The 23,493-nt window shown below is 38.8% G+C and overlaps 1 protein-coding gene across 1 annotated transcript in view; it reads right to left on the bottom strand.

Moving 5' to 3' along the window:
* LOC103151907 (uncharacterized) overlaps nt 1–23,213 on the bottom strand; it is a 115,546-nt gene extending 92,333 nt beyond the window's left edge. Inside the window, exon 1 of the mRNA XM_007572181.2 lies at nt 22,142–23,213. Coding sequence (XP_007572243.1) covers nt 22,142–22,252 — 111 coding nt within the window. The 5' untranslated portion in view covers nt 22,253–23,213. The remainder of the gene's footprint in view (nt 1–22,141) is intronic.
* Between the last annotated feature and the right edge of the window lie 280 nt (nt 23,214–23,493).

Genomic DNA, 23,493 nt, shown 5'->3' with positions numbered 1-23,493 from the left:
AAAAAAAAAAAAAAAACACTTATGGCAAAAAAAACACTTAGGCCATTATTTTAGAAGGTGATGATATGTAGTATGATTGACATTTAATGGAAATAAAGCCAAGAAAAAAATGTGGCAGCTGTATGGCTTCTTTCTTTGTTATTCTGAGATCAAACTTCTACGATATGATTGTGTCTCTATCGTCACATGAGATGTCCAACAAACAATTAGAAAAAAAAGTCTAAGCTGGTTTTGCTCCAGCTTTGATTTAAATGTTAGATGTACAGATGGATCTCCATCTCTTTGTAGATTTTTTTTTACACCTCCACCAAGAACAGCCCAACAGTCCTTCAATACGACTTTATCCCGTCAATACTTGATACCAGAGAACTCTCCGAGTCCAAACATGCACAGGTCGGGTGAAGAGGATGCCTTCAGTTGTTCATTAAATGAGTTTGTTTGTTCTCGCACTGTGACAGAAACACGAAAGGTGAACCCAGGAGTCGAGCTGACCTGAAAAACAAACACAGACTCCCAACTCCCCGTCGCATACAAATGTGTTCATCCTCACTTCTTACTGTTGTTTGTTTGCCCCCCACCTTCCGCAAGGTGATTAATGAGGTGATCAGTGATGCGGAGATTGGTGAGTAAAAAAAGACATCTGGATTCTGAAGTTCTTGTTTTTCCACGCATTTAGCTCACCGTCACCAGTTCTGTGTATAAAAACTGAGACGGCAGACGAGCCAGATGGTGGAAAACGAAGACGCTTTCCCACGACGCGACACCGATCATGTGACATTTTACACTGTTCACAGACGTCACAAAGTGGCTGATGGTGTGTGAAACATTTCGACGGGTTCAGCCTGTGAGAGTGCACACATTCGGAAGTACAAAGCCGATCTGCTGCATTGTGATTTTTTTTTTTAATAAATGTGCCCTTTTGTCTGTGCAAACCTGTCAAAATTAGATTAGTTTTCCACAGCAAGGGTGGCCTTTACACAAACACACTCCAAGAAACACCTCAACAGCTGCGCAAGGCAGACCTTCACACACACACACACACACACACACACACCCACTCACACATATACAGGGATAAACTTTAGCTTCGCTATGTGTGTGAGGCCAATTCATTTTGCCACAAGTGGTCCCAGATTGGATCTGGTCAGAGTCCCATTACATCCCACCTTGGATGACCTTTAAAAAAAAAACACACACACAAAGAAACACACATTTACACACACCTTCGAATGCTTTTGGAAAACAGGTTAGACGCAGGTCAGGTCATCGGTGCTGGTCCCCCCACCCAGACAGACCCACAGTGGTATTGATTGTAACGTTATCTAGATGGGATCATTTCTATCGATTCAGAAAGACGGGTCGCTCTGATCAATGCTATCTGCTCGTCTGCTGTGTTATTAGAGCTGAGCCTCAGTGCCAAAATATCCCAGTATCTTTCTGGAAAACGCCACCAAGCAGGAGGAAGAATTACATGTTAGATCTCCGGTATCAACCGGGCCGACACCGCCGACATGCCCCCCGGCAAGGGCATCTATGTGTCATCTGCTCAAAGGACTCGTACTGAACATTAGCGAACAGGCAGTAAACAGAGATAAGGAGGAGGGTTGAAGTTCATGATGCAATCAGTTTGTCTTTTTTTGTTGAGTCTGAAAGCATCAGCTTTCTGTTTGCTTCATTGTTGCTCCCGAAAAAACAGCAACACTCCCCATCCGGACAAATATTCTGTATCTCTTCATTGGATCTCTCATAGACATCAATAGTTGGTGTCTTTTGTGGATTTTTTTTTTTTTTTCATTTTCACTGGTAGATTTGGAGAGTCGTTATGTAGCAAGTTGAAATGGCTTTTAAAAACATTAATTCCATATTAAAAGGCTTCTTTCTGCTATAAGTTTCTTTCCTGTGTTTTCACATTTACGATGCCTTGACAAGGTTTGACATTTCTTTATTTCAGCGTCGAGCGGCAACTTTGGAGGCAGAACATACTTAACTAAATCCATCACTGTCACATAAAAAACAGGACTGTATGTCTAGAACACATGGACCTATTTACAGAGAATCATATTTCCCAAGTAAACTCCTTGGTCATTTTTTTTCTTTACTTGATCAGTATAACTCTGCCACACTAATGCATCTCTGCCTTTTATTTCAATGATGTTGGAAGACACAATGCCATTAGAAAATAAAGCTACTTTTAGGTGCATTTTGAAGTATCACATTAGAAAAGATTGATGGAAACAATAAAGTTCAAATTAACTTACTCAATTTTGCAAAAACCTTTTATACTAGCTTGCGGTGGCTTTTGGTTTCTCCAAAAAGGATGTAGGGAGTGCTCCGATCCAGAGGGGAAGACTCTCTCCATCTTTCTGGGATGTGTAGTCCATGCCAGTTTGCAACCTTTACTTCCTGTTTATTACTCCATGTGTAGGGTCATCATCTGACAAAATTGCGCATTGCATAGCCTGGCAGAGTCCCTCCTAACCAGCAGATGGAAATTTCTCCTTTTTGCAACATGTCAAGAGTTTTCTCTGAATTCCCATGACCAGAGGATTGAAACATCACAGCATACAGAATTTGATCTCTCCATAACCCAGCCTACAAGTGACTGAAACTGAAATGGGGACTTTTGATATATGTATAAACAAAATGGCAAAGGTTACATACCCATGTCTGAAGCAGCAGAACACTTTGAATTACAGTTTGGCATCACCTCTAATTTTTAATACCATTGTGATTGAGATCTTCTTCTAAGATCTCGTTGTCTTCAAAGTGTTTTCAATGTTTTGTGATTATTTCACTCTGTTCCCTGGGAACAGTGTTCATTTTCCTTTCCATGTCAGGTTGTAGTTTAATCTCTATCACAGATCTCCCCAGTTATTTGTTATGTTATTTAGAATATATAGTTCCCTTTTATGGATTTGTTTCATTTTTATTGCTCTGGTTTGAATCTTGTCTGGAACCTCCAGAGTACATTACTGTAGTTCCTGTTTTTTTTCCAGCAGTTTCTTTTTTCAGGACCTTGGCCTCCCAGAGGTTACCTCACTAGACAGATAACAGTGACCCATCATCCTCCAGTCCATTTGATGTCTGGCTGCCACCATGGACTGACGCCTGCCCCACAGGTCAACGGTTGCGGGAAGGTTTCCTGTCCCTGGTGTTAGGTGTACTTGATGCCAGGGGCAGACCAGAGTCCAGGCTTGGCCTGAACTGGGTTGGATCAGACTGGGTCAGGAGAAGAAGTGGCGGCAATGTTCCCAGAACCTTTTCAGCCTTTGAGCTCATGCTCCTGTTCTTTACTGCAGACATAATGTCATGTAACTATCTTAAGGGGAAGCCTGGTGTTATGTTCCGTGTTTCTGTATGTTTATTTTTGAGTTCTCTGTGTTCAGTCCTGTGTTCCTGTGAGTCTCTGTCCTGTCCTCCCCGTTGATTGCTCCCCAGGTGTGTCTCATTCCCCTGATTACCCCGTGTGTATTTAAACCCTCCTGTTGTCTGTGTTCCTGGTCGGGTCCGTTTGTCATTTGTCTGACGTCTAGTGTTCGCTCCAGTTGAACTGTTAAGTCCTGGATAGCGTTAGCTCTAGTGTCTATGTCTATTGTCGTTTGTCTACTCGCCAGTTGTACTGCTAAGTCCTGGTTTGTGTTCGCTCGCACGTAGTCCTGTCGTTCAGTTGCTACCGGTATTTGGCTGTGTGCCTGTCTCTCTGCCGTGCTGCCTGTTTTGGACTGAGCTTTATTTTCATCATTAAATATCATCATCATCACCATAACCTGGGTCTCGGCGTCTCTCCTCACCACCAACACCCACACCATATGACACCTGGGGCTATTGCAGCTTCCAGGGTCGAAGCTAGCTGCCACACGCTGCTCATTTCTGTTACACAAACCCACAAACACATGTAACTGCATTCATAATCAAAATGGTTAAGGGTTATAAGAAAACAAGTTTGTATTTCATCAATGTGGCCTGTCTGAAGGTTGTTCAGTAACTTGGTTCTGAGTCATTCTGGACTGACTGGGGTTCTGTCTTCACAGAACAGAGAGTCTAGGAAGGCTTTCATTTGTTGAAAATATTACAGTAAATGCTGGTTAAGTGGAAGAAGCAAAAGTTAATGATCAAGATTTTTTTTCCAACTCCTGCAGTGGTAGAACTGGCAGCCAGACTGATCTTTGTCTCAAGACATTTCTTCAGACCCCATTTTTAAAGTCTTGGTTTTGTTTCAGTCTTGGACATGCTGGACACTGCAGTCTGCATATAAATACAATAAAAACATTGTTTTACTGTGAAAACTTCAAGGGCGCCACCTGTGCTCTGACATGCTGAGCATGAGAAGATGAGACGGATAACAAAATCAGAGACAGAGAAAATGTTCCTGTGCAAATACTGTGTACCAACTCTAACTCCAGTCTTTGAGATTTACTGCGCTACAACCTTTGGATACATCCCTGCTCCAACACAGCTGAATCACACTGAATTACCTCCTCACCATGCCATCAAGTTTGGCAAACTTGATGGCATGCAAGCCATTCATTTGATACAGGTGTGTTGGTTCTGCATCTAAAACCAGCAGGACAGGAGCTGGAGACACCTGCTTACTACAGATGTGTTTTCTGTCTAACTCAGCCAGGAAGAAAGAATGCTGAGTCAGTCAAGACCTTCACCTTGATGTGTCGCCTCCACTCAGTCTGCCTTCTGCTAATGCTGTCAGCTAACATTTGGTAGAGGTCAGGGGTTTTCAAAGTGTGGGAGAGCTAGCCCCCCCAAGTACAATTGGGAATTGTACTTTTTCAAATATATACCAGTAATGTTTCAAACACCCATCCATACATCCTAGGATTAAATTTATATTGAAGTTTTACATTAATTACAAATTAACTTATTTAATCATTCATTCATCATATGTTGCACAACAAAGATTAAGTCATTCACGAAAAATACTCTCAATATTTTTAGTTATTGAAAGAATAACTAAATAAATAAACTTATTTTCAGTTTAGCATAAACTGAAAATAAGTCCACCACCTTTAGGATTTCATTAAGAAGAGTGCTTCAAAGATTAGTATTTCAAAAAATGTCAAAAATACCATGAAAATAAAAAGAAAATGGCTGAATGACAACTTTGTCAAATTGCTAAGGGCCCTTAAAACATTAACTAAAGATAACCTGTAGCCCTATTTCAGAATCCTAAATAGCTATACACAAATAAAAAAAATAACCCAACTTCATTATGGAGCGCAGTAATGCAAAAGAGGAAGTGGTAAAATAGACAAAACCTAAAAACAGATTCTAGTGGTAAAATTAACAGTCCTTGACAAAAGGATCCAATCAACCTGAACATCAAGCAACACATCGTTGAATTTGTTAATTCCATGTTAAATTTTCATTGAGTTTTTGGGATATAAAAGGCAGACCGCTCCACTCCAGCCAATCACAGCCATCAGTGATGGCTGTGATTACTGATGGCTGTAAGATGGCTGACTCTATGAGTCCTCACAGCGTCAGTCTTTCCTCTCTCAAAGCCCTGGTCTTGACTCTGAGGTTAGTTAGTCTTGACAACACTAACTCCTCCTATACATTAAACTTTAAAGGGCTGGAAAACATAACGCACTCTGCCTTTGTTCATGCAAAGTGGTTTATTCAGGGATATTCTGAGGTATGCTTTGACATCTGAGCAAAACACAGCTTTGTAGTGTTTACTTAAGAACAAGAGAGAAAACGTACAGACAACTGAAGAGGAGGGAAGGAACTGTTTCCATCGAGGGAGTCAAAGTAACTGGATTCAAGTCGACAATATGAAATAAAGTGTATGAAATAAACTGCAGTATAATTAGATTTCAGTTGGACCTGCTTAGATTTACTGTGAACATTTGTTGAGAACTGGGCTGTTAAGTTAATTAAGTTGAATTCAGTCTCTTTCTTTTGTGTTCACTCTATGCTTAGCTGGTTTTAGCCACAGAGATTTCTTGGCTGTATTTAAAGATCTAGTTTAAAACCATTATAATTTGACCAAATACATTAAAATAATGCAAATAGCCACATTGTAAGACGGAGAAGACACTCATAACGATGTGTGACAACAGCAGCTAATAATCCCACTTTATATCATAAGTTAGAAGTGAAGACAGGTTGTGCAGTAAAATGCCATCTGTTAGATCAGGATCAGAAATGACTCCCCTAGTAAAATAAAAGCTATGAAACAATGTCCTTGTCTTTTAACCATGTCATTTTTATTGACCTGCAGCTCTCCTCTTAAATGATTGACATTTTAAAAATAAAAATAATAAATTATTAATATATGAGCACCAAATGTAAAGTTTATTCAAAAACTAAAATACAGATAATTTAATATCCTAAATGAATAAGGATGTTACAGTTGAGGAAAAAGGTCAAAAAGGGACGAGTTTCCCCCTTCCCTTTTTTTTTTTTTTTTTTTTTTTTTTAGAATAACATAATCTCTGCTGTGGGCCATAAAAGTAAAATAGATGTATGAATTATGTGCATATGTATCCCTTGGGCGGTTATGACCAGATGTGTTCATTTTGTCTTATTAGTGTTTGCATGACTGCTCTTTAAACTCCAGGAGCACTTGGCATTTGCACTTAACATTTGTACACACCACATAGAAATGTAAATTATGCAAATTCTGCCATCTATTGTCCTTTCTTCTTCACACACTTTTTCCTTGCACTCTTTTTATAATTTCTCTGCTTTTTGATTTTACCCATATTTTACTGTAACTCATTCTCTTTAGTGTTGTACTCAAGAATTAGATTTTCACTTCCACCATTCACCCATCCATTGGGCATAAGACAAGGTTATGATGATATGACAGTATTATGCAAAAAAAAAAAAAAGACAATTTCATTACATTACTGTAATTTAAAAATTAACATAACTTAACCAATCATTTTCCAATATAATTGGTTGGTCCAATAATAACAAACTAGACTGATGTTAAGAGCTTATATTTATTTCCATCTTGTTGCTGTTTCAATATGCTAGTGTCAAAAGTGTAAGAATGTTCCTATAATATGCATAATAGTGGTAAATGCTGCTTAATGGGCATCGCAGCAATAATAATGTCAGATATTAATATTGGCATTGGCCCAAAATTTCATATTGGTGTATTCTTACTTATACATAAATCATTCCCTTAAATAATTTAATTGAAAATACAAAATAGATTTTCATACATTCATATAGGTTTTAGTTGCCCAGTTCTAAAAGCCTGCCTTGGTTTCTCAACATTTCTCCTGAGCTGAGATGGGGCGCCGCTCTCTGACCTCCAGGTGTCTTTAGTCTGAAATGCTCCCCTGAGTATCGACAAAAATGCTTTCGGATTTATCTCGTCCTCCTGCGGCTCGCGAGGACACGAGGTTCGCACCATGACGGGAGTGAATAGTCACACAGTATCTCTCCATCGTACACACACACAGACACACACGCATCAGAGTGGCCTCCAGTCAAGCGTATCTTATTGGCCTTCTGTTTGACTTCCCATTCAGCTTGGTGAGTGTGTGAGAGATCCAGATGGAGATGGGTTTCTAATTATGGGACAGTTGTTGTTTTTATTATTATTTTATCGTTGTTTTTACTGCTCACTAAACTGAAAATGAAGAGTGGAGAAATGAGTTGAGGAGGGAAGGATGAACAGAAAGCAAGATTAGAGAAGGAAGTGGAACGAAGGAGAGGTAAAACGAGCAGCAAGTATCGATTAAATGGAGAGAGAAGCTGGGATTGAAATAAAAAGCAGAGAAAAACGAGATGGAAACAAAGCAAATGTAAGATAATGAAAAAGCAAATGAAGGAGATGAGGTCCAAGGAAAGCTGTGATGTAGCAAAGAGGGGAGGAGAAAAATAGAGGAGGCATATATCAGGAAGACAGCTGAGATTTTATTTATGCAAGAAGAGAAGTGAGAAATGGCAAAAAGGAAATAAGTCAAATCAGAGAACTGTGGAAAGACAAACTCCACAAAGGGAGAGAAGAGCTGAGACACGGTGGAGGGAAGAGAGGATAAGTAGAAAGCAAGGTCACCCGTGTCGAGTCTGAGGAGTAGAGCAGAGCACATTAAATGATGTCGAGACTCCTTCAAGTCAGATAAAAGCATGACAAAAAGACAAATAAGTTGTAAAAGTCAAGTTGAAAACCAGGGAAGGAGACAAAGTGAGGAGGCGAGAGAACACAGAGGGGATGTTGAAAGCAAGAAAAAAAGAATTGTTGAGTGAGAAATATGGAAGACAAGATTAGAACAAAAGTTTAACACAGTTGAAAGAGATGGACGGTATGAATTGCACAAGAGGAAAAAATGGGGGGGGGGAAGAATGATGAGAAAAATGACAACACTAAATTATGAAAGACACTGCTGCAAATAACCACAGGAGAGGAGGAGTGCAACAAACAAAAGAGAAGGTGGAGAGTAGAAATGAGCTGGAGGATCAGTGAAGACAACGGATAGAGCTTCAGAAAAGTCTTAGCTATTGTTGCAGAGAGATTGAAATGGTTAGAGAAAGACATAAAAAACAAGTAAAAGTGAAAAGAGAATTGTGCATACAGTTACAGAGGCCAAGGCACAAATGCAAATATTCTGAAACGGAGCTGGTGATGAAGATACTCAGGCAGAATGAAGGACAAATCTGTCCACTGAACGTCAGAGTATCTGTGTTTCACTGACTTCTTCAAGAAACAAATGATCAACTTTGAGTTGATGTAACTTCTTGGAATTATGAGATGTTTTGCACAGAACTATGATTTAGGGATGACTTGATCCGAAGTACCAGCTGGGAGTTTCAATAAAAACCTTTTTAAACTGATTGTTATTGGAGCTCTGAGCTAAGCTCGCCAAATCTGTGAGAACCTAAATGTACCTCACATTTTCAGAACATTTTTACAGATTTTTTTCTTTGTTGATCGACAATCCTAATAACAAAAGTGTTTTTAACCAGTAACATTCCTAATGAAAGTTAGGTTGTATTGGCTGCTGGATTTTATTGTCCATTTATAACATGTGATATAGAAAGCTGAATAGAGAGCAGCTGAAACATGTCATTAAACAATGCAATGGTTAAGATAAAGAGCTTTTTTAATTTAATGTGAGAGAAACTTTCCCCATACTGTATTATCTTGGTGGGACTGAAACTGCATTAAAATGTACTTTAAACTAAACAATTAATGAGTCACACCATAACGAAATGTGATGGAAATATGCTAGATTGATCATGATGCACTTTAAAAAAAAAAAAAAAAAAAAAGTAATGTACTTTCATTGCATTTTCTTTCAAACATTTTAGCACTTTGGAAAAAAATCCAGTGAATCAATAAACTAATCATGTTCCACAGAAAAAAACACAAACAGGTGCTGGTCCACTGGAGTATAGCACCAGGAAGCTCATTGGTATTTGAATCAAGTGTTTACACAACCACAATGCTAATGCAGACCACATAATACTGAAATGTAAAGCTAATTAAAAGAGATGAGTTTTCAAGCATTTACTTTATGCACTTTCATGTCATGAATTTAGCTTCAATCCTGGCAGATTCCTTTTCCTGAAAAGACTTGGATCTGTATTAGCCTACCTTTACATAAGACCATTTTCTGGAAACTGTTGATATTTTTGGATATCAATTGGGAAAAAGGTTCCACGTTCAGACAACATCACCAAGACACCTCGAGTCAGCTGTAGTTGTCATGCCAGGCCACTAGAATGCGCAAGTGATTTTAACCATTCTCTTCCCCTCACTAGCTTACATCTCATTTAGAAAACAGTAGCACTACTTGCTCATGTAACAGATATTTCTTATCAGAAGTTATGACCGAACAGATTAAGCAGCACACCACAATGCTATCCACCATTACTTTTGTTTTCTGCCTACAGCCATATGTTCTGCACATGTGAGCGTTCACCTGCAGATTACTGTTGAAGGATGGAGACCTGGTTTCAGAAAGGGCCGATGTCAGAAGTGTTTCCATTACAAATGTGCACAAAACTGTCAATGATCTGCTATTGTGGAAAAAACACAATTTTGCAATTGCTGTGTTTCCATTAAATAACAAACAGAATATCACGTGGATAAGCTTATTGATGCAATAAGTCATTAAAAACATGTAGTGCCATGATCCTCCAAATACTTCCTGTCATCTTCTTCTTTGTAGTTTGCACCAGTTGTAACATCCAGTTGTTGATCATGTGACTCGCATGATGCGAAAAAAGTGTTTCCTTTGCACTTATGGCAAATAAACCAATTTCAATATGGCCAAAAACCTGCCTTCTCATAGAGCCAAAACTTCTCATTTTGTTGTTTCGAAATTGGTATGTTTCCACTAACAAATATGTTTTTGAAATGTCAAATTGCACAATTATATGGTCAATGGAAGTTCAGCTAGACTCTTGTCACTGAAGACCTGTGAAAGAGCTGCTGGATCACAACAAAAATGTTACAGTTTCACTGATAACTGGCTCTATGTAAACAAGGCCTTAGGCATCAAAATACTGGGACATCTGCACTATTGTTATTGACATATTCAGCAGCAGAAAAAACAAGAGATTTATGATTTCCCCCCAAATGTTACTTAGCTTTATGTTCAATGATACCATCTCTGTGTTGATGTTTTCCTTGCTCTTCTATAACCAACAGTTTACTATGTGTACATTGCAACCCTAACCCTTGAGATGCAAGAGAACAGCTGAGTGTTGACCTGAGGGGCTGGCTCTTAAACACCGCCGCTTGTTTAGTGGTTCTTTAGTCTCCCTTACATATTCATGGTGGCATCCAGCAGCACATTCTCCATAGCTCAGCTTGTGTTTGTCATACAGGCTTGACTCCCCTCCCAAGGCAGTTTTCATAACCATTCACACCCTGAACGGTGCGACCAAAACACCTCGCATGTTTTCCATGTAGGGGAGACAACAACAGCTCACAGGATCTGAGACAAATGTGTGGCCCCACTGACTATTAAGGTGTGAACAAACTGGCAATCGCTTCCAATTCCTGGGATTCACAACCTGGAGAACTGCTCTTTGATAAGCGACACATAAGAGGGTATTTAAGGACCAAGACACAAACATCTCATTGTACATGTGGAACTAGGTACGTTTTTTTTTAAACATATTAATTCAAAACCACTAAAATGTTTCATTCATTTTTAAGGTTCTGTCATTTTAATGAAATACCAGACAAAGTGAGTTTCTCTGCTTCTGTCATGTCTTAAAAGATGGGCAGTAATAGCTTAGAAACTACAGGAGCCCCACTGACCACTCTTGTTAAGGTAATGATGTTTTAAAACTACAGTTGGTGAAACCACCCAACTAGTTAGCTTTACCTCTGATATACTTACTACAAGCTATACCTGCTTGTTATAGCGCTTATTACAGTCCTTCTAGTTTCAGAATTCGCTCAAAATCAACTTATTCCCACATTTTTTTCTTCAGTTACAGTCCGTGATCAACATGGTGAGAAACAAAAAGCCACATTTACATGAGGACATAAGCAATACAGAAACACACTACCTTTGATGTAATCCTTCTTGTTCTCGACTTATTTTCTTTCACTTACATTTTTCCAAACATCCTATGGTTGAGCAATTACATTTTTTTTAGAACTTATGTCATCATCTGCTAATACTGAGGTATTTAAGTTTTTTAGAGAACAAAAATGTTCTCTAAAAAACATTTTAGAGACATTTGTTTTTTAGAGAACAATCCAATCCATCTGCTTGTTACTTTTTCTCATTTTTGTCATGTAAATTTTGGAAGGGCTTCAATGAGAAAACAACATTGCAAAATTCCTTGCAAATATTTCTAACGTAGAACCACAAAATCAGTGATTATAATTTATTTTTTTAAATCACAAAAACAGGTGAAAATCTTTAGGTACTGCTATAACAATATATTTTCTCTTCCATTCTCCCTTCTTAGCAATTGAGGTGTAAAAGTTGGTCCTTTCACATATTTGTCTGTGTTTAACATTTATTGTATTTCAGAAACCATGTTTTTTTTTACAAATGCTGATCCAGAAGTTCACCTACTTCCTAAAAATCATTCTGGATAATAAAAATAAGGTGGAAAATGTGAAAACACGATATTTGTACCCAACAGCAAAAAGAGATGCACACACACAGTACTGGCCCCATAAACAAGCTTAAACAGTAAAATCTATCCATCCATTGTCTATAAGTGCTTATTCAGGCAGGGTTGGGGAGAAGGGTTGGTGCCTATCTCCTGCACCAATTGGACGCATGACAGGGTACATCGTATACAAGTCGTCAGTCCATCACGTAGCAATGTATGATGGGAAAAAAATTCAAGCACTAAAATTGTTTGCCACACTCAATTGAAAATATGATTTCCCTTTTAAGGATTTATTTCAAAAAGGATAAAGTCCCCAAACCTTAAACAGCTTACCCGTAATGTACAAACACAATTCTGACCTTCAATTTCTTATTTATATGAATCTGGAAAGGCAAATCAGTATTTGCTTCACCTTAAAAAAAATAGAGGATTCAAAACAAAAAAGCTATTCAGACTATTCAGCCAGGCTCTGAGTCTAACCTTGTGCTTTAACTCCAGTGTTTTGCCAAAAAGGTACCTGAAAATCCAACTTGTGCTTTAGTTTTATTTATTGAGAACTTGAGCAGAAATCAGTTTTTTAGCAGGAGGATACAAAAAAGAAAAAAAAAACAAAAAACAAAGAAATAACCAAGTTTTTAAACAGCAACATTTAAAAAAGAGTGGACATTTACATCATGGTTGTACATATTTTTTTTCCAGATAGATGGAAGTAGATGACTGGTGCAGTGCAGATTAAAAAAACAGCCAACTTCTCATAGCAACCAAAACTTTACCTCTGATCATCTTAGTGTTTCTCTTACTTTTCTCCATCTGCCTCCGTTTACTCTGACTACCCGTCCCTCTCCCCCTGTCTCTATGTCCCTCCCACCACATTTTCAAGGTTCATCCAAGTCGCGTTGACGCCCACTCACCTCCAACTAGCTACCTCAGTTTCCATGGTAATTGAGTAACGACAGCGCTACACAAATATATACTTAAACGCTCAGCTCCCCACAACTCATTAAGAACATCTTCAGATGAAAAAAATAATCTCTCAGGGTGTTGTTTTTCTTAAAGGGCCAGCCTCCCACATCCAGCGACTGAGCTTTTCTAACTCCTGAGAGTCTTCGGCGAGTACAAACCTCTGAGTGGAGCCACTTGGATTTCTGGAGCACAAAGGAATATTTCATGACTTAAACTGGTATTCAGCTGTGTTTTTGCAAGATGCTTTACATGAATGAAAGCTCTCAAAGTTTGGTGAAAGCAAAAGTTGGTGGTCGAAACGTAACGGTCACAGCTGTTCCACCGCCTCCACCGTGGCCCTCATGCTCCTTTTCCTGCCTGGTTTCTGCTATTAGACATCTTTTAAAACGACAGTGGTTATTTTATGAGAAATCGACAACACAAACAACATATGTACCAAGTCTTCGCCGTTGGCTCGCTCTCAAAGCCTAATGGGAGCTGGCCCCCTTTGCAGTAGCTTCCAGTTTTCCTTCATAGCATGAGGATTTTCTGGGGGATGAGATTAAATCCTCAAAGATTTTGTGGAGCTTAAGTTTGTGGGTTTTGCAAAACATGTTTTGGTGGTTATTTATTCATTTTTCTAAGTTGTACTGCCACGGAGAAGCCTGATTTGCAAGCTTAAAAATGTCTAGATCTTTACTAAACGAGGAAAATAGAAAGATTAAAGTGAAAAAAAGCGTTAACTCTACATCTTACATGAAATTGTAACAAGAAAGGTGTTCATAAACTACTCAGAGGCATTTCTAAAGAAGTATGTGTTGTAAAGCAAGTGTTATTTCCTACATGCTCAAATGATTTTCTACTTATTGTGGAAAAACTTTGTCTAGGTCAGAATATGTGTCAAAGGGAAATTAGTTATGATTTTATGGAAATGTCTGGCCTCTGAACTCAGATGCACAAACTTTATTAACAGTTTTTTTCTTTATGAAGTTTTTTATTTGTAAATTACTGACATTATAATTCTACTTACAGTTATAGTCCAATGAACTGTTAAAAATAAGATACAGTTGCTTCCTAAATTTGAATCGATCCACGAGTTCTGGTTCGAGCTTCCAAACTAAATCTTAAATCTTGAATTTAAGATTCAAGATTCAAAAAAGATTCTTAAATACCGCATGGAATTCCATGTGGTATTCCATGTTTACTACCATTTACTACTTTTATTCAGCTCTTTGTTAAAAAATACCTTCTGCTTGTTACTATTTTGTTTTTGAGGAGTTTTATTTCCACCAGATCTTGTTTCTATGCTTCCTGTTTGTAATGTGAAGTTGCTGCTGTTTGCTCCTGTCCTGTCGCTTCCCTGTCATTGTTCTGTCAGATGTTCTCAGCGTCAGTCACACAGTTTTCTCTGTAGCTGATTTCATTTTGTGCTCAGTCTTTATTTTTATCATTGGACTTCCTGCTTCTACAGTGCTTCATGTTTGTTCACAAAGAGGTCTGAATTATAGCTTTCTACGTTTCATGAATCTGCATATGGTTTTAGGGTGAAATGTCTGGTTTCAGTTCCCTAATCCCCATTTGTTCAAGTCGAGTTATTTTAGTACGTTTCGTCTATCCACCTAAATTCTGTTCAGGCTCAAATCAGTGTTGTCACTTTTCCTGTTTGCCTCTGGTGTTATCTCGGTTGCTTTTTGTTGAATTGTTTTATGATTCAAAATGTTTCAAAGAGGGCAAGCCTGCAAAAGGACAGAGACAAATTATGAATTTGAAGTTAAATGAGGAATTGGGGTTATATTCCAAATTTGAAAATTGGAATAATTAACATCAAATGAATCTTTCAGCTTGACAGCGATCCTGAATACAGACCCAAGAAAACTCTTAACTAGTTTCGAAGAAATAAGCAAAGCTGCTAATACACAATTCAACTTCAAATCAGAAGAAAGAACTGAGTTTTCAAGTGCATAAAGGAGGCTCCAAGAACTTCAATAATTCTATTTGCACAAATATATGTGGCTATTTTCTAAATGCAACAAATGTCCTGAAGTTGTCTTTAGTAAAACTGGATTTTCTGCAGGGTATTATATAAAGACGTGTTCAATACCCATTCATTGGCTTTCCATTTTACTACACATACATTATGTGCTAATTTGTGTGGATTACTTGGGCTGTTGCTGAAATCCAGAGTGAATAGCCTCATTAGCAATAGATTCACTGTTTTTGTTGTTGCTGAGGCCACAACTCCTAAAGCATAATAATAAAGCACACGGTTCTGCTCTGACCCGGTTTTCTTGCTATTGCAAGTAGGAACCAATACTTAAGTTGGAGACACACACATATTTTAAAACAGGCAACTTGTTGGGAGTTAGACTGGGTAAACTCAAGCGCACACCCACTGTAGTATCTTGCAAACGCATGTCACCTAAAACACACACTCACTTGCACTCCGTCGCAGCAGATGGCTCCACAGTCATAGCTGATGTTTCACACGTCAATGAAGCACTCCCTGTACTCACAACACGCAGTCATTCCATGGAAATCACAGCAACCCAACATACAAACAGAGCTGCACATGCAACCCCGATGAACTCATGACCATACAGGCGTTTTTTTTTTTTTGTTTTTTTTTCTTTTGGTGCGCACGCATGCACAGAATGTCCTTATCTGTGCTAATTTATGGAGTGAGTCGCCACTTTTGTTGGCAACTCAGTTCAAACCTCATCATAACACACACAAGTTGAAATCTTCAGAAGCAGAGAGTCAGGGGAAGGCGTTCGGCCCGATGTCAAAACAACCAACAGCACCAGATGAGGAAGACTGCACCATGTGACCCCCGTTGCTCAAGGACATCATCGCTTTTATAAAACACTGAGCAGCATCTGTGGTTGCTAATTGAAAACACTCAACATTTAATAGAAACCTGTGATGAGGCAAATAAACCAAGGCGCAGTTTATAAGTCCCGCTAATAGAATCAGATGGTCTTTTTAAGTCTAGAGCTGTGTGAACTGACTGGTTGCCGAAAACGTCTGATATTAGAGCTGAGAGAAAATTAAAAGATCAGATGAAATTTCTGTCAAGTCTTTTTGTCAGGTGGGTGTGGACACGATTATACTGACTGGAATCAGTGTATCTATAGCAACAAAACTCTGGCCTCTGTGATATTAGGAAAGGTGTAAAAAACAATTCCCCAACAGCTGGTGGGTCTTTATAAATGAATGTGACTGTGAACTGTAAAAAAAATGTAAACACAAGCAGAGACAGAGGAAGAAGAGACTCAGGAGTGGGTTACATCTCTCTCCTTTTTTAGTAATTATTAGTGCTGCTTTCAGGATTTGGACCGCCCGGCGCGGATCTGAGGCGAGCCAGGCTGACAGCAGGAATAGTAACACGGAGGGACGCGGGCATCCTGCCCAAACTTTCTCTGACACATTCAGGCCAATTAATGAACAAAAAACCCACTTGATTCAGAGTGGGAGAAGGATTTGTTTTTCCCTCTGAGGAGGACAGACTTAGGAGATGTTTGATGTGCAACGATTTACCTGAACAGCAGACAAATAACTGTTGAGCAAATAGCTTGGGTTTTACGATGGGATGAGGTTCTGCACAGTCAGACGTTGATCACCTGCAGCAGATAGCTCATAACTGACTTCTAATTGGCTGAGCAGATATTAGTATTTTATGACCAGTTGAGGTAAGAGCTGGTCAGAAAGGAGCCGTTTCCTACATGGGTTTTCACTTGTGATGCCCGATTCAATCAGGGTTCCAATAATGGCTTTTGTGAAATTAGCAGTATTGGTGTGACTGAGGAAATGATTCTCCAGACACCTGTTGTGGTTTTTATTAATCACAACACATGTTCATCTTCAGAACTTACCTTAAGGTGCAGTATTATGTGTTTTCCAGTCACATAGTATCCTTTTATAGCACAATTAAGTAACTATGTTACCTTCAGTTATTATAAAAATGGTGTATATATATCGAATCTGACTTAAAAGAAATTTTACTAAGTATTTAACATCTTGAAATTGGGCCTCTGTCTCTTTAAAAGCTCCTGCTCTTTCTTAAACTTTGCCTTCAGGAAGTCATCACAATGGAGATTAAAGGATTTCTCAGACATGCATGGATGAATCAAAGCAACACACCAGGTATGTTTGTGATGAAAGAATAACATTATCACATGATGTAAAGCTCAAAAAGTCGATTTTTCCTTGTACTGCCCCTTTAATTTAAAATAAATATCCCTTCCATCCATTATCAAACACACTTATCCCTAGTGGGATCATGAGGGTGCTGGTGCCTACCTCAGGCGGTCAACAGGCGAGACGTGGGGTCATCCTGGACAGGTCACCAGTCCATAGCAGAGCCAAAAATAAATAAATACATATTCTTCTAAAAAAATCAAACTGGACTTTATATGAAATATTCAAATTTTGCTATCCTATTGTTGAACACTATGAACCTGATTAAAGCATATATACTTTTAAAACAACTAAAAATTTCAATTAGGGACAACATTGAACTTTAAGTTTCTGTTTTGGGTTTTATACATATTTCTACAACCTACCTCTAGTACATTAAAAATCTTACTAAAACTTTGTTTTATTTATGCAGAATGACAAACATGCTGCCTCAAACAGTCAGTACATTCAGTTGTAAATCAGTCGCTTCTTATGTATGTATTCATGCAAATAACTGAGATTATTTAGCAGGATGAAAGTTGTCCTAGCTGTGCAAGTATTTTCAGGAAACAAGCATTTCCATCCACCGCTGCCTGTACTCCTTCTTTATTCAGCTGCTCCCCCTGGCTGCTAAGTTCCAAACCTCCTGCCTGTTTCCTCCTGCAGTGATATGGGGAATCTCTCTCCTTCAATTTTCATAATAATCTAGAGTCTTAAACCTTGCTTTATTTCACTGCAGAATAAACAGTGATGTATAAAGCTTTCATTTAAATCGGTTTCTAGAAGTTTTTCTGTGGTAAGCAGATGATCTAAACAACAGTCCTCCACCCTAAAAAGGAATAATTAATGAAAGACTGTGATTGGACTCGTTTCAAGCAGTATATCTAAACTTGGAAGTGAACTTTATGAAGGAAACTCCTCCATCCCACTGATTCCTACCCTCTTTGGATTCCGACCCTGCTGCTATTTCTGCACTCTCACGCAATCGGCTCGTGCCGGCGTGAACACGTCTCCCTCGTTTTTCTGTGCGCCAAGCATGTTATTTGAATTTTTAAGACGTTTCATGCAATTTCATCAGACCTGCCTACGCTAAGGAAGTTGGGGATAAAATTAGCTTGGGTAGATGAGGCTCCAAGGTGACTGGTGATAGTCGTGTGGGGTTGTTTGCCAATTAAAAATTCTTGATATAGCTTTCTATTCCTGGTTTAGGTGACAAACAGAGTTGAAATCTTTGAAGTCAGATGGTTTTCTTGTGCAGAACATATATTTCAGAAATGCTTTCATAATGTTTTGGGGCTTTTTAGTTTGATACTATTTGAATCTAAAAGCTCTTTCTTGATGAAGGTGCAATAACAGCTTCATTACGCTGTCATTTCTTTAATGAAGCTCAGTAATCAATGTGTTAGAAGTGAGTGGGCATCTGTTTTTTTTTTTTCCTTTCCCTTGCCTTTGACAGTAAATAATTAGAACTGTGGTTGGAGATTTTGGGTGTCTTACAGACAAACTTGGGAAAAGAAGAGCTTCCAAAAATGGGACAAATGATGAGCATGAAACAAGAACTGTAACACTGTTTATTGGAATCAGTCATAAAACTGCATCTGTTGAAGTCACAAAGTGTCCTTTCAGGACATAAGTTGTTGAGAATAAAGAGTAACTCGCATGAACTGTGCAGCCGAAGAACAGTGGAAATGGTTCTGGGTTACAGATCAACAGGAACTTCATTCTTCACAGTTCATCAAAATGAAACTTATGATTGCTTTAACTTGGTAGTTCTATGTAGGACTTCATTCATGAAGTCATGTTACTAGCATATTTAGCAACATGTCTGTTGAAGAGGAAGTAATATTAATGATTTCATCACCGAGAAAGTGGTTTTAAAACACTTTCTCAGTGGTATAGCATACATATAAAAATTATACATACGCTATATCACAATATTAACATAATTGTTATATATATATATATATGTGTGTGTGTGTGTGTGTGTGTGTGTGTGTGTGTGTAAGCCCACCTTGACCATAAAACAAGGCGTTTCTCTCATCATTGAAAAAAATCTGATTGTGTTCATTTTCTGCTTCTCACCACGGCCTACAAGACTGTAGAAAAAGACCCTTTAACCTTTCTCACATAGCGCTTCCACTGAACAGTGTAAATGCCAATATTGATCATGCCGGCCTATTTTTAATAGAATACGCTTTCTTTTGATATTTTAATGCAACACACTGAAACCTTTAGAGCTACAGCTGAGAATTTCATTGATTCTGCTAGAGGCTGCAGGGACCATGAATCTCCCCTGACGACTTAGCCTCATCATGACGTCATTAAACGTTGTCATAATTCATGATTTGTAGAGGTCAGAAAAACAGGGGAGATGTCAGAATTAAATGGTTCAAACTAATATGACAACTTCACAGAAGTATGAGATTTTTTCCAAGGCAACATTTGTTCTTGAATTTTAGCTTTAGCTTTCATGCTTATGCTTTGTGACCACTGTCCATCACACTCATTCCCCTCATCCTTTATACTGATTCCTTCTTTACAGTCATCCGACTTTCTACCCTCCTTTTCATCCCACTCATCCCTATCCTATTTACAACTCTAATTTCACACTTATCCACCGCAATCTTCTTTTTTATGTCTATTCATTACATTAATTTTATGCATTCCTGCTTTCAATGTCTTCATCCAACTAAATTTCTTCATCCCTCTTTTAATGCTTTTTCATCCATTTCATTCTCATCGTTTTGTTCCGATCCCTTTCCATCCCAATGATCCACCTCATCTCTATATCATTCTGTTTTAACATTCATCCTCCTTATTCTTTTAGCCAATGATTCATACCACTCATCCTCTTTCATCCCACTCATCCTTTTAATACCATCGTTTTATCCCACTTATACCTCTTCACAGTCCTGTCTTTATGCCCAGCCACCTCTTCCCTCTTTCTTTTTATCACTCTTCATTTTTTTCCTTTACACTCATCCATCTTATTCTTTTTGTGGTCACTTTTAACCCCACTCATCCACCTCATCCTTTATTTACAACCCTGTTGTCACACTTATCCCTCTTTTTGATGTGTTTTCATCTCATCCATCTTCCGTATTCCTCTTTGTGTCCCCATTTTATAGCAGTCATCTTTCTCAACTCCTTTTGAAATATTTTTCTTCCAACTCATCCTCTACTGCCTCCTTTATTAGCACTTTCATCCGACTCTCTTCATTCCTTATGTTTCTGATTACGATGCCACTCTACCACTTCTTCAGAATTCTTCCACCTTATCCCTCCCTACAGTAATGCAGCTGTAATGTGCTACATGTTTTAAATGGTTATATAAACATTCAGTTGTTTTATGCACCGCTAATTCAGATAAAAAGTAATTCTGAGCACTATAAAAAAGAAGTTCAACACAAAACTATTACTTTGTGTAAAAAAACTAACTCTAGTCTAAGTTTAATTCTGAATCACTTTAACAAGCCAATATTAGTTCATTACTGCTTCTCATTTCTACCATTATTCAATTTATCTCTTCTTTCCAATTCCTATTTTGCTTTTTGTATCATCTGGGCTGCGATGACTCCCCACAGTCTAAGTCCCCGTTGTTATAATAAAGAAAAACTTAAAACTCACAAATAGCACCGTTCTTTATGTGGCTCATCGCCCAGGGTGAACTTTTTAACAGGACATCAGAATCACTCGGGAAAAATAAAAATCATCTGTCAGTTTTCACGTCCAGTCCAGGATTGTGATAAAATATATCAATCATTTTGCCTCACTAATAACCCAGGAGCTGGTTTCTGATTAGATTACTAGTTAGGGCAGTCTCACATTTTTAAGAACATTTATATGCTTTCATCATCTGTCGGTCAAACTGTGAAATATTTATTTTGTTTAAACCTTAGTTGGACTAATCTACAAGTCAGTCTTTATTCTATTTGATTAAAAGAAGTTTGTTTGTTTTTTCAGTTCCTCAGGGCAGTGTTCATGCCACATCCAGATGAAACTTAACTTTTTGATCTTCATCCTCTCCTCCTTAACTTTGATACCAAACTCATAAAAGCAGACAATATTTAAGCATTTAATAATTTACAATGTTTGGTTAATTGAGAGTTAAGTGACGTATTAAGAAAAGTGCCTTATTTCTACATTTACTTTTAAATTAAGCACCTTTTCTGCCTAATGAGCTTACTGTAGCCCAGGTATTACGCTCTCCTCCTGAACGTCTCTTTGAAGCCTGCTGGAAGTTTTTTTTCTTCTTCTTTGGGTTTGTTGCATCTCTACAAGGATTCGCTGTAATTACGTTTTCCTGCTGCATTTAGAGCCGATGAAGCACAAGGTTTAGTTTTAGCTATTTAAAAAAGTAAGGAGTGTGACTCATCTCTTTGGTTCAAATCCTCCCCCGCAGCTCCATGACTCCACAGATATTTCTCTCCACTAATTTACATCAAGAGATTAATTAAGTGCGGTTAGAATTTTTTCAGTTTAAACAGAAAGCATGGTATACATTCAACACACTACTTTAGTATATTTATGTTAACTGCCGAATTATACACCTGAAAGAGTGCGAGTATAGACTGTTATACATGGCTTAGGGTACGAAGAGCAAGAGGAGCTCTTCAGTGACAGGGGACCCCCCTTTCACTCCCCTCATCCCCATCTGGATCTTGCTGCCTCTCAATTAACCCTAATGGAAGTGGCAATTAATTAACTCCTCTCAAAGAATGATTAGGAACCTGACAATCAAGTGAGTGGGAGGGGTTTAAGTAATGATAATTAAGAGGTAATGATTTCCCGGCAGGAGATTAAATAAATAAAAAAGGAAAAGAAAGAAAGAAAATGAAGACGTGCGTGCGTTCCGGATTAGCGTGGATTTACGTCAGGTGAACGCAGCCCGGAGTTCAACCTGATTCAGCTCATCTCTGCGGGTTAATAGAGGGAGAGCAAAGTAAGCGAGAGGCCTTACCGTGTTCCTCTGGCCGCTGGCTCCTATTGGTCCCCTGAACACCCCCTTGATGCTCCTCAGCTGTCCGTCACGCAGGTGGGTGGAACTGATCACGATGTAGTAGCACGCCATTGGGTAAAGTCGACTTTCATGAGGTTAAATATCTATCTAGCTCTTTTTTTCAAATCCTGAAACTTCCTTCTCCTCCTTCTGCTGTGCTTCTCCAGCTCGTTGGCTTTTATTAGGAAGTAGACGGAAAAGAGGAGGAGCAGCTCGGTTTTCCTCTCTGCTTGCACTGATTTATTCTCTCTCTTCTCCAAGTTTTTTGGAAGTTCCTCCCCAGCTCCGACTCCCCTCCTTTCAGCGCCCGGGTCCTCGTAAATATTTCACCCTCTGTTCCTCCTCGGCTTTTCTGAGACGCTTTCTCCGTCTTTTCTGGATTTACTAGATGTCCCTGTCTCCAGTTAAATATTTCTCTTTAAGTCTTTTCACCCATCTCTTATTCATCAATCCTTCCCTGTCGCTGACTACCCTCTCCCTCTCTCTGTGTCTTTTCCGCTGAGTCTAAATTTCTTGGTGAAATTGATCAGTCTCGCAGTTGCTCTAACTATCTCCTCCTCTTCCTCCTCTTCCTCAGTTCCCTGGTGTTTCTCCTCGCTCTTTGTCTAAGTATCGAGTAGGGCTACTTTCTCCCTCTCAGTCCTGTCCTTCCTGTCAGAGCAGCGCGTGCAGCTTCCTCTCAGATGCTCCTCTCCTCTGCATGTGCTCGCGCTCCTCCCTCCCTCCGCTGATCTCTGGCTCTGTGGCCGGCAGAGTGGTTTGCTCCTCAGTTACCCCGCCGTTACCATCTGCCCTTTTAACACATGGAGTGCTGACGCTTGCTCCCTCTCTCTCTCTCTTCCTCTCTCTCCTCCATCCTTCCGTGCCTCTCCTCTTGCTGTCTTTCTTTTGCCTTTAATCATCTCCTTCTCTCTTTCTCTCAAGCCAAAGGAGTCAAGCTCCACCTACTGGTTAGCGGGGATCGCACAGAGCGAAGACACGGAGAAGAGGAGAGCGAAGCAGCTGGAGACAGTCCGAATCCACGCCACGGTGCCTTGACGTTTACCCACATCTGGCAAGGCGGGAAATCTACCTACGACAACCACACGATTTACAATAAAGAGTTGAGGGGGGGGTTCTTGACTGAAAATGAGAAATTTTCTCTTTTTTAGCATAAAAGACAAAGCAAATTTATTCAAACATAATTATTTTTGCTGGTTATTAAGTCTCACCAACTCAAATTTAAGACTTTTTAAGGCCATTATAATTGAAATCTAAGACCTGTATCAAGATAGAAATGTATTTAAAAATTCATATATATATATATATATATA

Source organism: Poecilia formosa, unplaced genomic scaffold (assembly GCF_000485575.1).
Source record: "Poecilia formosa unplaced genomic scaffold, Poecilia_formosa-5.1.2 Scaffold296, whole genome shotgun sequence".
In the NCBI taxonomy this organism is placed as follows: Eukaryota; Metazoa; Chordata; class Actinopteri; order Cyprinodontiformes; family Poeciliidae; genus Poecilia; species Poecilia formosa.
This window is presented reverse-complemented; position numbering and strand designations above follow the sequence as displayed.